This window comes from Catharus ustulatus, chromosome 14 (genome assembly GCF_009819885.2).
Source record: "Catharus ustulatus isolate bCatUst1 chromosome 14, bCatUst1.pri.v2, whole genome shotgun sequence".
Classification (NCBI taxonomy): Eukaryota; Metazoa; Chordata; class Aves; order Passeriformes; family Turdidae; genus Catharus; species Catharus ustulatus.
In genome coordinates this window covers 180439-195771 of record NC_046234.1, presented here as the reverse complement: position 1 = coordinate 195771, position 15333 = coordinate 180439, and the positions used below count along the sequence as shown (strand labels likewise).

General features: G+C 62.1%; 1 protein-coding gene across 1 annotated transcript; it reads right to left on the bottom strand.

Annotated features, from left to right (window-relative positions):
* Positions 1 to 2151: 2151 nt before the first annotated feature.
* SHROOM4 (shroom family member 4) lies at positions 2152 to 14184 on the bottom strand. Its single transcript, XM_033072086.1, is given in 11 exon segments — positions 2152 to 3774; positions 3856 to 4128; positions 4677 to 4866; positions 4947 to 5369; positions 5610 to 6206; positions 6595 to 6656; positions 6863 to 8487; positions 8490 to 8797; positions 9313 to 9444; positions 10557 to 10708; positions 13992 to 14184. Coding segments are annotated over 11 exon segments (4158 nt in total). The 5' UTR covers positions 14118 to 14184; the 3' UTR covers positions 2152 to 3504.
* Between the last annotated feature and the right edge of the window lie 1149 nt (positions 14185 to 15333).

Here is a 15333-nt window from a genome sequence, read left to right as displayed (position 1 = left end):
CAGCAGAAGGAGGATGTGGTGCTGGTAGAGCAGATCAAGAGGAGACCACAGAGATGCTCCGTGGGCTGAAAACCATCTACTGTGGAGACATGCTGTGAGATGTGAGGTTGTTCAGCCTGGAGAAGACAAGGCTCCGAGGACACCTTAAAGTAGCATTTCAATATATCAAGGGGGTTCTAAAAAGAGAGCTTTTCACAGGGCATGAACAGGACAGGACAAGGGACAACAGTTTCAAACTGCTGCGCATGCCTGCAGATACCCCACAGAGGTGTGATTGCATACAACATACTCGGGAGTGTTGGAGCGCACATACATGCACACACGCAGAGGGATATGCCACCCAACAGCCCACATCTAGGGAGAGAAGGTCCAGCCTCCAGCTTTCCTTCCCACAGTGTCCCATGGGCCCCTATGCTCATCTCTCACCCACTGCTGCTCTGGGCTCTCCATGCTGGCAGAGCCCTAATATCCCTTCCTTCCTGCTGGGCCATGGTGTCCCAGCCCAGGGACAGGGAGGGCTCTCTTGTCTCTTCCCAATGCCTGGCTTTCCCTTTTGGGCTGTAATGGACTGTGGGATCAAGAGGAGCCTACTATGGGGTTTGGATTTTTATGCTCCAAAATTCCCCATCTCCTGCATGTGGCAGGGGTCTCTCATTAAAGCATCACTACCTACCACGTCCTCATCCTTCCCCAGCTCAGGTGTATGGGATATCATGGTACAGATCTGGGATCTGTAAAATGAAGAAATCATCGCGATGGGGAGACAAACACCAAGGTTGGGGACTACCCCACCTTTGTGGGTTCTGTTTGCCACTCTGGGAGACTTAGGACCCTGAATACTATGATGGGCCTGCACCTCCTGTGGGGTCTCATGAAGGCATCCCCAGGACACCCCATGCCATGGCCACATGCAGCACTGAGGGTCCCTGTAAGCAGCAACCCGGCCATGCCGCCATGCCATCATGCCTTGGGCCGTGGTCCTACCTGGCAGCAGCTGTAACCGCATGGAGGGGCAATGGGGTTTTGAATGGGTCATGGGGCAGTTTCTCTGTGCCTGCAGTTATTCATATGCAAGGGCTTGCACAGGTAGCCCCATGAACTCACACTTACACATATGTGCATGCATTCACACGTGCACATCAGAGGTAGAACAAGTTCCCCCGTATGTGTGTGTTCACCTGCACGTGCAGTCACTCACCACTGGTGCTTGTGAGCAACAGCATGGAGCTGTGCCCTGCACACATGCGCTCACACATTCGGCACGTGTTCAGCTGTGTCAACGTGTGTGCTCACAGGCGTGCACTGACCTATGTAAGAGTCCAGCTGTGTGCGCTCACATGCAGGTGCACACATCCACCTGTGCGTACGTGTGTCCACTCGTGTGCAGTGACGGGAACATGCCTGTATTCCCTGCGCAGCCTTACGCTCGCACTCCACATGCTTGCGGCCACTAGCCGACACGCTCCCATGCGCGTGCACGCGTGTTTCCCATTGTGCACTCGCCTGCACCCACGCTCGCCCCGTGCACTCGCGCTCAAACGCGCGCACTCACACCGAAGCATCCCCGGTGTCTCCTCCCGACACCCGTGCGCGCGCACGCCGCCGCGCGCCCCCGCCCACCCCCGCGCGCACCTGCGCTCCCGCACCCACCTGCGCGCGCGCGCTCCGTCCCGGCACTGGCGCCGCCCAGCGGCCGCCGCCGGCCCCGCGCTGCTCCGGCGCTCCCTGCGAGCGGAGGAAGGCACCGGGCACCACCGGGCACCACCCTGCCGCGCCGCGGTGAACCAGGGCACCCCGGAAGACGCTCAGCAGCAGCAGCACCAGCACGGAGACATCCCCCCGGGGCTGCCCCAAAAGCTCTAGCAGCTATGCCCGGTCAGATTGCCGGGAAAAACGCTGTATCCACTATCCAAGTACTGTGACCCCCTACGTGCGTCCCGGGGGAAGGGTCCAGGCACTGACTCAGCTTAGGAGCACTGGGTGCAGAAGACACCCCGCCCACAGCTGTACTTCAGGTGCCCCCTGTGCCACGGGGGCATTCAGCTTCCAAGAGCTTGCCAAGCCATGGTTCATACCAGTTAGAGCAATTTTCCCCTCCCCACTACAGTGCCACTTTATTGGGACACAGGGACAAACCATGCAAGCCACAGCTGGGATAGATGTGCAGCTTTTGCTGCTGCTTTACTGTTAGAGATACAATGGCACGCAGCAACACACAGGTGCTGGCAGCTCCTCTAGCACAGGGCCCTGTGCAGGGCTGCTGAACCTCATCATGAGAGCAGTATGGCCCCCAAAGGGGTGCAGTCTTTGGTCCTAGCAATGATCCTGGGAGTGGTTGAGATGGAGGGAATGTTGAGGATCCCACTCCTGCCAGGCACCATCCTACAGTACAGCCAGGCAGGTGCGGGGTGTAGTGTTTAACAGGCTAGGGGTAGCAACACAGGGGAACTGCTTACTGGAGCACACAGACAGGCATGGATGGTGCCTGAACGCTGGGCTGGGTTGCCCAGCTATGGGGCCACTCCAAAGTGCTACAGCCCACCTGCCTCCCCAAAACGTTCACCCCCTGCCCCTAGCTCCTGCTGGTTGCATTAAACCCCTGTGCAAAATCAGTATGAAGGCACCTGCTCAGGCCATGGAGACAGGTGGACAGCGGCAGCGGTGATATCCAAGTGCTATTTGTGCCTGTTGCAGCACAGAGAGGACAAGTACCCCGTTTTGTCCTTAATCTCTATTTTATCCTTTTCCTCTACTAATCGCTCCTGGTGTTGAGCTAGAAGCTGCAGGTGAGGGCTGGATGAGGCCCGGTTGTCTCCATGCACACAGCATTGGTGACAGAGAGTAGGTGCAGGCCTCTGTACTGGTCCCAGAATCCCATGCCCTGGCAGGGTACCATCCCAAGACACAGGTACACAGCACCTACTAGTACTCACCTTGGCACCCTGTGGTCCCTCAGCCAGCAGGGAGTGAGTTAAGAACCCGCTGGCTGGGGCCATTGTTTCTGACACAATGGGGAGGAAAAGGATGCTGGGGCTGAAATTCCTTCAGCTCCCACTGGACAGATGGACATAGCTGGACAAAAAGTCATGACAGAGGGTGAGCATGGTTTAACCTTGTCAGGTGCTGCATGAATAGTAGCTGGGGGGTGATCAAGGCATGTGGTGCAGCACCAGATACAAGATAGGCACTGGTGTCCAGGAGAAGTCGGAGGGACCATGTGGGCACAGAAGGACCCAAGAAAGTGGTGGTAGCATCATCCATCTATCTGGTCTTGCTGGGCCACAGGCTGCTGAATGGTCAGAGCCTGTGACAGCTCTGTGGCACAACAGCCCCTGTCAGCACCTGGCCTGGCAACTCCTGTGCTGCTCGGTTAATCAGAAAAATAAATAAAAGGCAGGGGCTGGACAGATGGACAGAAACAGGGAGAGCCTGCAAGGGGCTGGATCTGCTTTGGCAGCAAGCTGGTATCATAGCCAGGATCCTGGAGGGAGGCTGGTTAGGGCACTAACAGTCCTTGGAGACCTGGCCAAGGCTCTCACGCAGGCACCTGAGCTGCTCCTGGCCCAGCTTGATCTTCTCTTCCAGCTCCCGCTGTTCAGCAATGAGGGCCGACTTCATCTTGACAAAGTGCTGGTAGTCGTGGAGGTGCTCGGCAGGCAGGTACCGTGCCACCATGGCACCCACTGCCTCCTCGCGCCGCCCCACGTGCTCCTTCAGCTCTTTGGCGTCCTCCAGCTGTGCTACCAGCAGCTGCTGCTTCTCCCGCAGGGCCAGCTGTGGGCAAGACAGCTGGCATTGGCAGGGCATCCCGCAGCCCAAAACCTCATGGGTGAAGGTCCCCCCCACCATGCCTACCTTGTCCTCAGCAGGGGCATGCGGCCCCAGGCTGCCCAGGGCAGTCTCCACTCGGGCCAGACGCCCCGAGAGAGAGAGTAGGAGGTTGACCACCTTGTCCAGGTCACCCACGAAGAGGCGGTACTTGTCAAACTCCCCTGGGGTGCAGAGGGCTTGCAGGCGGGCAGCCACATCCTCACCCAGTGCCCCATTGGCACTGATGTCCTCCTGCAGCCCCCGTTGTGCCTCCTGCAGCACCACCAGCTTGCGGCTCAGGCTCTCGATCAGCTGGAGCTGCCAGAGCAAAGGGGTCAGGGGTAGCTGGGACCACTCCCCATGGGATCAGGGGACTGGCACAGAGGTGTAGGGGTGCTGTGCCGGGACCCACAGTACAGAAGAACCTTGCGGTAACCCTGAGCTACTGGCAATTCCCAGTCTCCACAAGAATCTGTCAATGTCTCAGTCTCCATGTGCACCTAATGGATGCCCCCTATCCCTGTGGGCATCTGGGAACATCCCAGTCCCTGCAAGCATCAAGGATATGGAGATGGTCCCCAAAAGCATCTGCTGAGAATCCCAGGTCCTGCAAGCACCTGAAAATGCCCCTGATCCTTGCAGACATCTGGCAATGTCCCAGCCCCGTTTGAGTATATGGCAATGCTCCCAGTCCTCACAAGCATCCAGCAATAACCCCCATGCCCCTGAGTGCCAGTGATGTCCTCTGAGGAGCAACCAATGATGCCCGAGTCTCTGTGAGCATCCAGAAATGCCCCCAGTCTCCATGAGCACCTGGCCATGGTAGTGGGGAACCACAGGGGACTTGTCCCCAGCAGTATCTGTACCTTCTTTTCCACCAGCTCATGGTCCACCTCCTCCTCCTCCTCATCCTCTGAGCTCCCCTCCATTACTTCTGGCAGCGCCTTTACTTTGTTGAGTGGCTCAGCTTTGCCCACTGCAACACCACAGTGCACTGGGAAGGAACTGGAGCTGGCAGCACTCCTGGAAGGTGGTGAGATGGGCTCAAAACCTTGCCTGGGGAGAGAGACAGAGCGATAAGCACTGGGGATGTCAGCCTGCCCTTGGCATGGGGCCCGGTGCCATGCCAGCTCTACCTGTTCTGTGCCAGAGCCTCTAGGTGCCAGTCCTGCTGGAGACACTTCTGCCAGGCCTGTCGCTCCCCTGCAACCAGCAGCTCACCCATCACCTCAGTGGCGGTGCCAGGGGAAGCCAAGGGGGCCAGGACACTGACCAGGGAACAGTCCCTGACAGCCACGTCCCACAGCCGCTCCTCGGAGTCCATGCAGTGGAGCTGGGGCCAGCTGCCCTGGCACCTCACCCCCTCCACTGCCCCAGAACTGGGTTTGAGTGCCTCCGGCAAGGCAGGACCAGAGCCACAATGCAGGGACACGGAACACTCACCCACACCATGGGGACTGGCACAGCCCTGCTCCTGGTTCTGGATGAGCCTTTGGGGCTGCTCCTCCATCTCCCAGGACTGCTTCATCTTTGTCTGCTTATCCCCAGCTCCTGACACCCTGCCAACACCAACCCAAGGCATGTCAGCATCCCTGCCCACTCATGGGGGCAGGCACAATCAGGGCCATGCCAGGGAAAGAGGTCAGGGACACCCCACAACACAAAAAACCTCCACAGGGTGCTCCAAGGGATGGATTAGGATGCTCTGATAAAAGGTACAAGGGCCCAAAAAAGCTCCCTCATGTGTCCCAGCTGTGCCTGCTTTCTCACTCCCACTCCCATGCCATGGTACCACTTGCCTGCAAATCTCAGCGTTGGCAGCATCGGGCCCAGGAGTCCTGCGGAGTGATCTGGGGGGCTCAGGTCGGGGCCAGGCACCTGGTGGAGCTGGGGGACGAGCAGTGTGCCCCCAGGACTGGCCTTTCTGCTCCCCAATGAGGCTCTGTGACTGCTCCCTCACTGCCTCAGCAATGCTGCGGATTGGCACTGGGGCAGCAGAGGCAGAGCCACGCCCGGCACCATCTGGTGGATGCTGGGATGCCCGGCGCTGCCTGTACTTCTCCCAGTTGGGCGGAGGTGGGCGGGGAGGTGGGGGGCCCTTCTTTTTGGGAATGCTGGGATGGTCCAGCTTGGCACGGAAAAGGTCCTTCTGGTCACGGCCCCAGGGGCTGGCAGGTTCCAGGTTGAGGTGGCTTTCAGAGAAGGCTCTGCCCCGTAGCGGGCAATGCAGCGTACCCAGGGGGCTCTCAGGCGTATGAGCCAGGCGGTCACTATCCCACAAGAGGTCATGCGTGGATGTGGCCCGGTAGCAGGGTGGCCACTCTGGCTCGGTGCTCTCAAGGCAGGTGCGGAATGGGCCAAGCCTTGGGAAACCCAGTGGATAGAGGGAGAGCTCACTAGGAAAAGAAGAAGGCACCCGTCCTCCCGCACAAAGTCATCCATCTGACAGTTCAGATGCCCTGCCTCATTTACTCCAGTTAGTCATCCACTCACACTGGTGCGAGAAGCCCAGGCTCATCCACTAGGCACTGCCCCCCAGAGATGGCCCCAGACCCCTGGGGAAGGGTAAGGGGGGACCACCTTTGCTGTGGACACTTCCTCACACCCCCTTGTCCTGCATGCCCCCCTCCTGCCTCAAAGGGCACCATGTCAAGGATGGCTTGAGTACGGGAGGCACTTTGTATATCCCCAATCAAAATCATGGCAGTCCTCACATCCCCCTGGCGGAGGTCCCCACTGAGTGGCACACACATCCCAGCACCATGGCACCTGGCATGGGCTCACCTGATGGGCTGACTGACTTTCCTGGTTATTGCAGGTGGTTCCCACTCATCCTGAGGAAATTCCTGTGTGTGGGGGAAGGCAGTGTGAAATCTTTTCCCCACCACCTCTGTCCCATCCCCATGCAGACACAGAAGGCATGCACGAGGTCTGCAGGGCCAGTAGGGGCACAGTACCCTGCACCCCAGCCCAGGGTCATGGTCCAGGGATGAAAGGGAATGTCAGTGTTGCATCTCAGCACAGTCTCGGAGAGTCACAAGGCGTTACTCACCGGGACAAAAGCTCTCCGGCGGGGCCAGGCATCACTCTCCTCTCGCCCAGGATGAGGGGCCGGGCAGCAGCAGTCAGGGCAGCGCACCCAGGGCACAGGGTGACAGCGGCAGGCGTGGCCACGGGGCAGTGGCGGTCGGCATGGTTCCCCTCCACAGTAGTGGCAGGGCTCAGGGCGCAGGGGAACCCCATAGGGGTAGGAGAAGCCCCGCAGGTAATCCAGCTCCCCTGGCCTCCCTAGCGGCTTGTAACAGTGGGGCTGCTCCCGGCAGCACTCAGCATAGGGGCCAGCAGAGGCAGGGCGGCTGGGTGAGGGGGGGCTGTAGGGCTGGTCCACAGAGAGGCGGCGGACATCCCGGTGTTCGGGGCCAGGGGGCTGGAAGGCGCCAGGATCACCTGCTGGTGGCTTGCTGTGCCGGGGAGGTGCAGGTCGGCTGCTCTCCTCAAAGAACCGGCGACGGTCGGCAAAGGGCAGCAGGACTGCTTCGTCACTGCCCCGTGATGGAGAGCTGCAGGCCGCTGAGCCCTCCATTTCACTGGGGCTGGGAGAGTGTTGCGGCTGCAGCTTGCTCTCCGGGGACCAGTGCCAGCGGCCCCTGGCTGTTGGCATCACCCGCCCAGGGGACGGGGGCCCTTTGGAGGCTGGCACTGGGTCAGGGGTTGGGATACCCTGGTCTGCAGAGCGGCCAGTATTCCTGCTGTCCTCACTCGGTGTGGGGCTGAGACATTCAGGCAGGGCAGGGGGTTGCTCTGCCATTACACTGCCCTCAGGGGGCTCTTCGGTCTCCTCCACTGGCTCCTCAGCAGGTGGAGGTGCACCAGGACCCCGGCTCTTCTGCAGCTGGGCCTTGCGCCGCTGGATCTCGTTGCGCAGGCTGGTGGCGAAGCGGTCACTGCGGCGGCGCATCTGAGCAGAGCGGTGGGGAGGACCCCCAGCCCGCCGGGCCCCTCCACGGCTCTCCTCCTCCACTGCTCCCTCAGTGTTGAGTGCTGGGCTGGCCCCCTGGCCATCCTGCCCACAGGCTTGCTGCAGCTCAGGGCAGCAGCGGCAGGGCAGTGGGCGGCAGCAAGGCTCTGGGCAGTGCGGGAGGTCCTGGGCAGCCCCTGTGCTTCCCCCACGACTGCCCTCAGGATGCAGTGGGGACAAGGTCCAGTGTTGCCCACTGGAGGCTGGTGAGGCTCGCCCACTGTTGGTGCCCAGCTGGAGGGAGCGGAGCTGGGAGGCCAGCAGTTGCTCAGGAGCACTGTGACGGTGCGACATGTGGCCCTTGAGAGGGCAGAGCAACGGGTTGTCACCTGCTGTTATGGCATCAGGCACTCGGCGCATGCTGTCATCCAGGTATGGCTGGTTGTCAGACTCCATGCTCTCCCCCAGAAGTGGCTCAGCTGGGCATTGGTCCGGGTGGGAGCTCAGCATGTAATACTGGTCAGCAGAGAGATGGTCCTTTGTGGGGTATGGTGCCAGTGTCCTCCTGCCCACTACTTCCGCCTCCCCATCCCGCTGGCAGAGGAAGGTGTCAGAGATCCACCGGCCCTTGGCATGCAGCATGTCCACCGACACTGACGCCTGGCGCCTGTCCCCTCTGCCAGCTGGGGCTGCCCGCAGGCTGTCCCTCCTGATAGGGGCTGGGGGGGCACAGGTGCCCGCCAGACCTCAGGGTGCCAGCTGGCAGATGGCTCAGTCCCTGTGGTCAGGTAGCGTCTGTCAGGGGCTTTGCAGGGGCCTTGGAGGCTGGAATCGATGGACACGGCTTCTTCAGGACGGAGAGAGAGGGCGCAGTCAGAGGCAATGGAGCTGGCAGAGAAGGAGCTGTAGGCCGAGTCCCGCTTGCTGTGGTACATGCCCTGGTCAACGGGTGAGGGGTCTCCTTCATAGCAGGCCTGGCTGGGATGGTCCAGGCTCTCCATGCTCCCGATGGAGCTGCTCCGGTCAGTGCTGCAGTGCCAGGACAGTGGGTTCCACTGCAGGGACAGCTTACTGCTGCCTGGCCCCACGCCTGTGTTACAGGCACCTGCTGTCCCCCCATCCAGCTCCACAGAGGAGCCTACCCCCACACGTACACTCCCCCTGGGACAACGGAGCACAAGGAAGCACTGCCCCAACCTGCCCTTCACCCCTAGGTTGGGGCCACCACCAAGGTTGCTTGGCACTGGCAAGTGAAGCAGGCCCAGGCAACACAGGGTGTGTGGCTCCAGCCACTTGAGACCTCCCAGCTCTGGCAGCGGGGGCAGTGGGACTAAGCAGCTCCTGGCTGTCTCTAGCAGAGCCACCACCCCTTCCTGCCGGGAGCTGGGAGTAAACAGCCAGGGGAAAGGGTAGTGCAGGATGAGGACAGATGCCCGACAGTAGTGTATGCCAGCACCTATGCCACCCCCACTGCCACAATCCCAGAGGGTGTCCCGTCTGCCCCCTCCCCTTGCACAGTCTCCTAACTGCCCCCAGGGTCTCACCTGACATCACATCCCGAGGGCCAGGAGAGGTTGAAGGCATCAGCCGGGCAGTGCATGGTGGGGACGTCTGGGCGGCTTTCAGCAAGTTTGGCCACGTGCCAGGAATGGGGCCGGAGGACGGGCACGCTCCTCCTGCCAAGAGAAACAGCGGGAAAGGACAAGAATGGGGAGGAAGCCAGGCCAAGGAACCGGGGCTGAAGTCACTTCCTACAGGGTTTCCTGTCCCCCCCAGGCCAGCACCCGCCCAAAGGGGATGGCAGTGAGGAGGGTCCAGCCTTGCAAGCACCTGGTCCTGGGCAAGGGGATCCCATAGCTCACCCAGCTGGCCAGAGCTCCCCAGACTGCGGCATCCCTGTTGCCACGTCAACAGGGGACCGAGGACATGCCCCCTGCACAGCCCACAGGCAATTGGCCTGAGCAGGGCAAGTGTCCCTGCTGGGACTGACTGGACTGGCTCCACCAAGGGATACTGGGGCCACATCTGTCTCCACCGCAGGCCTGACCTTCCCCCTTGTTCCTTTGTCCTTCAGCATCTGCAGCAAGCACCAGCCACATCATGTTTCTGGGAAGGGTGCTGTGCTGGTCCCTGTCCCACCCCTCACAGCATCCATAGGAGTCTCCAGTTCCCCCAGCACATGCCACTGCACAGATGTGGTCAGAAGCCATCTCCTGTACCTCCCAACTGCCCTGTGCTGCCACAGCGTCTACTGAGTGGACAAGAGTGGTAAGCTGTGAGGTCAGCACAGGGACTTCCCAGAACCCCCAAACTCACCATGGATGATGCTGAGCCCCAGCACAGTCCCGTGGGACCCCTGCCCCTTGGGCAGTGCCCTTGCGCCGTCCCTGCCCCTGAGTGCTGCTGGAGCTGGAGTCAGTCAGGATGCAGCGAGGGAATGGATGCAGTTGGAGGGGTTGGGGGGGAAGGGACTGCAAGGCCCAGCCCTGCCTCTCTTTCCTTTCCCAGGCAGGCAGGAGGCAGGAAGGCAGGAAGGGAGAGGAGCGGCCACGCTCGAGGATACCGCCCAGCGAGGGGGTGGCGAGCCCAACGCACTGCCCCATCTCTGCAGGCTGGGGAACCCCCACTCAGCGGGAGTGCTGACAGCAGAAAAGGGGCTGCTCCCCACCCTGTCCCAGCAAGAAGCACTTCCAAGCTGGAGACAAGGGCACCTCCAGGTTCCTGCCAGTCGCCCAAGAAGGTAAAGCCCCACTGGCCCTCCCTGTGTCCCCTCCACAGCACTGCCAACCTGCGAACGACCATCTTCAGAGTGCGATAGGAGCCCTTGATGAGGATCAGGGCCTCCTGGCGGGATCCGTACAGCGGCGTCCCGCTGATGTTCACCAGCTCATCACCTGGCTGCAGCCGGCGAGACAGTGCAGCCTTGCCCCCATCTTCCACCTGGGTGACAGAGAGTGGCGTCAAGAGGGGCACGGCCCAAAGAATATCCCAGGGGATGTTCCATGGCCACAACGTGTAAGGGGAGAAAGAGGCTTCAGAGAAGGTGCCTGAGCCCCAGGCACCACAGGGGGATCTCTGGGGCCAGGTTCTCCCCCTTCTCTGGTCACATGAATTTCTGAGCAAGGGAATCGGGAGGGGGAAGAAAGAAAAATGTCCCATCCCAGCAGATTCCCCTGCAGGCAGCACAAGGGCCCTTTGTCCCGTGTGGATGCCAGCCCCCTGCCGCTGCTTCCAACCCCACACTGAGCCTGTCTGGGCACCCGTGGTGATTTTTATGCCCAAAGGATGTCATCTCACCCTATGTACCCATAGGAGACAACAGCAGGGGAAGTGCTGAGCCCTGGCACATGCCTACCCTCCCTGACCCCCATGGCCAAAATGAACCTGGCACTCTGTATGGCTGTGCTTAGAGGAAGTAGGGCCAGCCAGCACGGGAGACCTCTGCCCTTGCTGGTAGGTACAGTCCTGGCAGCCCTGGGACAAGCAGTGCCCAGATGGGCTATGCAGGGTGCCCACTGCTGACACTAACCTCTGCCTATCCTGTCACTGCAATGACCAGAGATCGCCACAGGGCTGGCAAGCGACTGGAGCTGCTGCTGCATGGTGGCAGTAGCATAGGGCATGCAGGTGCATGGGGCAGGACCTGGGGTGCCCCATGCCTAGCGCGGATGTGGCAAGACCCTATAGCCACCCACAGGGCAGAGCTAATGTGGCCCCATGCTGGGGCTCCTGCACCCACCCTGCCCAGTTGCTCCCAGGCCTGGCCAAGGAATAAGCTCTGCTCATAGCGCCTGCAGGGCCAGCCAGGGCCCAGTGCCAGGGAGCACACGTGGTTTCCTAGCAGGTCAGTCACTGTGCATGGGCCCCTGGGCACCACTTTCCAGCTCTAATGCTGGGCAGGGCTCAGGGAGCATTCCACTACCCCTGGACAAAATGTCACCTTAGGAGGGAGGAAGGCAGGGGCAGCCAAGCCTCCTGCCCAGTGCACCACTGCTCCATGGCCCTGCCTGGCACAGCTGTGCCCAGAACCAACAGCTCTCTCATTTTTTTCAGGAGTCTTCGTACTGTGATGCCATGCCCAGGCTGGGCACAGCCCAATGTGCCTGCCTGTGGAGCTGCCATGGGGCTGCCTTCCTGGCAGGAGACCCTGACTGTCTGTGAGGGCTCCCAGTCCTACCATGCAGTCAGTGAAGCACCTGGGTTTACCCTCTGCCATGCTGTTGCCCACCACTGGGCACCAGCAGAGCATGCAAGGCAGGCTGCACCTGCACCTCAGTCCTCTGTCCAGCCACATGCCCACCCAGTCCTGCCTGCCACAGCCATGGGGGTGAGAGTGGTGAAAGGTGTCCCCACTGCTGCAGGACACCACCAGGTCTGCACCCATGTCTGGGCCATCACATGCATCAGGACGGACAGGCTCAGTCCTGGCATTCCTCACCAGGCACTAAATTTGGCACAAATAGCCCCTTGTTCTGCCTTTGCTGCCAGTGAACTCAGCACTGGTAGCCAAACCTCACTGCCTGCTGCTCTGCCTGGCTAAGCCAACACCATCCCTGGAGCTCAACTCTGAGCCCCAATGGTGGGCACCAGATGGCTCACGGCAATGTCTGTCTGTCCCAGGAGAAACTTGTCTTAGGAGTTAAAACCAAAACAGTGCCAGAGCTGCGCCCACCCTGCCCCACACCAACCTCCCTCCTTGCCCCCGACGTGCTCGGGGAAGCCTGTGCCGGAGGGCGTCCGCAGCCCGATGGAACACTTAAGAGCGCGTGTGAGCAGGGCCGTGGGACTCTGCCAGAGGAAGGGATCCCGCCCGGAGTGGGCTCAGAGGCCAAACTCTGTCACCGAGTGCGGGGACGCCCTTCCCCTTTCCGGCCCGCGCCCGCCGAGCCACAGGCGGGGGACGGCCCCTCTCCGCACACACCTCGGCCGGTCGCAGCGGCGGAGTGGTGGTCCCGGGGGACCCTCCCCTGAATGTACAAAGCGCTGGAACAAGCCCCTTTTGTCTGCCGAGCACATGCGGTGGCGGCGTGTCCGTGGGAGCGCGGGGGCCGACACCCCGCGGCTCGCAAGCCAACCCCCTTCTCAAAAGTGGCGAGGAACATCGCCGGGACCTCCCATCCCTTCCCCTGGCAACCGGCGGACCCACGGGAACCCACCACCCCGAAGGCCGGCAGCGAGTCGGGACGCGGGCAGTTACTCCCTCGGCTCCCGCCCGGCTCCCCACCCGCCGGCGGTGCCACCTCAGGGCGCGGGACTGGGACGGGAGCCACTTTTCCAGCTCCCCCAGCCAGACCGCGCTGCCCGCGTCCCGCCGAGGGCGTGGAACGGCCCGGGGGCGCAGTCAGCCCGGCTCGAGCGAGCGAGCAGCCCCGGGGCCGCCAGCCCGGCCCGCCGCACACCGGCTCAGCAGGACGGTGACACCGGGCGGGCTGGCGGCCAAATCGTCCGGCGACAGAGCCTTGTCAGGGCTCCGTGGTGGGGGGGGGGGGGGGGGGCGCTATTGGAGTTCCCCTGGCCGCTGTCCGGCTCCCTGCGGGTCTCCCCGCGAGTCTTCCTGCGGGACGATGCGCTGGCGGGGGCCGCGGGAATCGGTGACCCTCTGTGTGGCAAGACGTCGGGACCGCAGGGGTCACCCTCCGCATTCGCTGCCGGCTGAGGCCGAGCTCCGCTCAGCATCGCAACCCGGCGCCAACCCCGTCCCGGGCACGGTGCTGCCCTGCTGTTCCAGGGGTGCCGGGGCATGACGGGACGGACTGTGGCTCCCCCGCTGTGGTCCCAAACGTCCCGGCACAGCCCGGTGCCTGGAGCGCCCATGGGCGCGGCACCAACGGATGGGCACACGGAGGACTGACCTCCCCCGGCTACGGCCCGCGTGACGGGACCGGGAAAGACGTGAAGGGGAATGTGGGGGCCGCCCCCGACGCCAGCCCAACGGATGTGCCAGAGGAATTTCTTCCTGCCGCCGGGCCCGAGCTGTCCCTCCGCCCTTCTCGCTCTCACTCTTCCCCGCGGCTCTAAGCAGAGGGTCGCGGGGATCGTGTGTGCGAGTGGCCGCCCCCGTCCCACCGCGCCGGAACACGAGACCCAGCGGCCGGGGCTCCCCGCACCCCCGACGCCACGGCGCCCCGGGTGTCCTCCCATCTCCCGCACCCCACCACGGGCGGGAGGCCCCTGGCGGGGGCATGCCGCGGAGCCCACGCGGGACTGTGCCAGCGGTGCCTACCTTGGAGACGATGAGGGGCTCGCCGTGCTCTAGCCCGCCGCGCAGCGTGAAGCCCCAGGGCGCGCCCCCCTGCAGCTGCACATGCACGTACTGGGGGGCGCCGGGCCGGCCCTCGGCCCGCTCCATGGCGGCTACAGCTACAGCCCCATCCCGGCCCGGCCCCAAGCTCTGGAGGAAATGACACCCCCGCCCGCCCGGGCTGAGCGGCGCGGGGTGAGTGCGGGGCGGGGCCGACCCGCACCGGGACTGCTCCTCCGCCGCCAATGAGGCGCGGGGGGACGGCGGGGGCCGGTTCGGCACGGCACGGCACAGCTCGTGGCATGGCTCTGCACACAATGGCACAGCACAGCACCTTTCCATTCAGTAGCTTGGCATGCCATCCTTTATCCCAGGGACCTAAAGTGAGCTGCTTGGCTTTGCTTCGTACAGCCCATCCAGCGTATTTCAGTTTAGTCCAGCTCAGCTCAGCATGCCATGATATGGAAGGCTGGCAGACCTCAGTGCAGCACGATGCAGCACAGCTCAGCTCAGCATGGTATGGCAGAGGGCCAGCATGGGTTAACTGGCCTAGCATGGCTCAGCCTGGCATTCCTCGGTGCAGTTCAGCTGGGTTGGCACATTCTGGTTTGGCTGGGTTGGCACATTCTGGTTTGGCTCAGTTCAGCTCAACATGACACAGGGCTGGCAAAGGTAAGTTTGGTACAGTGCAGAACAACTAGGGGCCTCATCTGGCTTAGCTCCACTTGGCCTAGTCCGGTTTTGTTCAGTGCAGTTCAGCTTGGTTGACTTGGACAAGCAGGGCTGGCACAGTTCAGGTCAGCAGCAGAGACTGGCCTGGCTTGACATAGCTTGACCATGCAGAGTTCAGCTCAAAATGACCTGGTTTGGTTCGGCACAATATGGTGCCACCAGGAACCCACACCGATAGGGCTAGCTCGGCACAGCTTAGCCTGGCACGGTGGCAGTTCAACAGCACTTACAAAGGTGTTGGGGGAGTGGCAGTAGGGTGATGCAGCCCCCTCCAGCTCCCCACCGTGCAGTCACACTGGTGCCCCAAGCTCCACTGCCTGCAGGCCAGCACATGCTGCTGGCTCCTGTCTGACTTACCCATGCCAGCCCCCACCCTGTCCATACCCGGCCGGGCACCTTAGGGCGTGTGTGGCAGTTTGGCCATTCTTCACCTTTGTCTTTTTCCTGTCAGGCCCAGGAAAGGCAGCTGTGATGCTTGGGAGAAATTGAGGCGGGGAAGGAGGTGGCGGATGGCAGCCGGGAATGATGGGAATGGATCGGCACAGATTCCCAGGGGAGCCCGAGAGTCCTGCTCCTCCCCTTCCCACCTGGG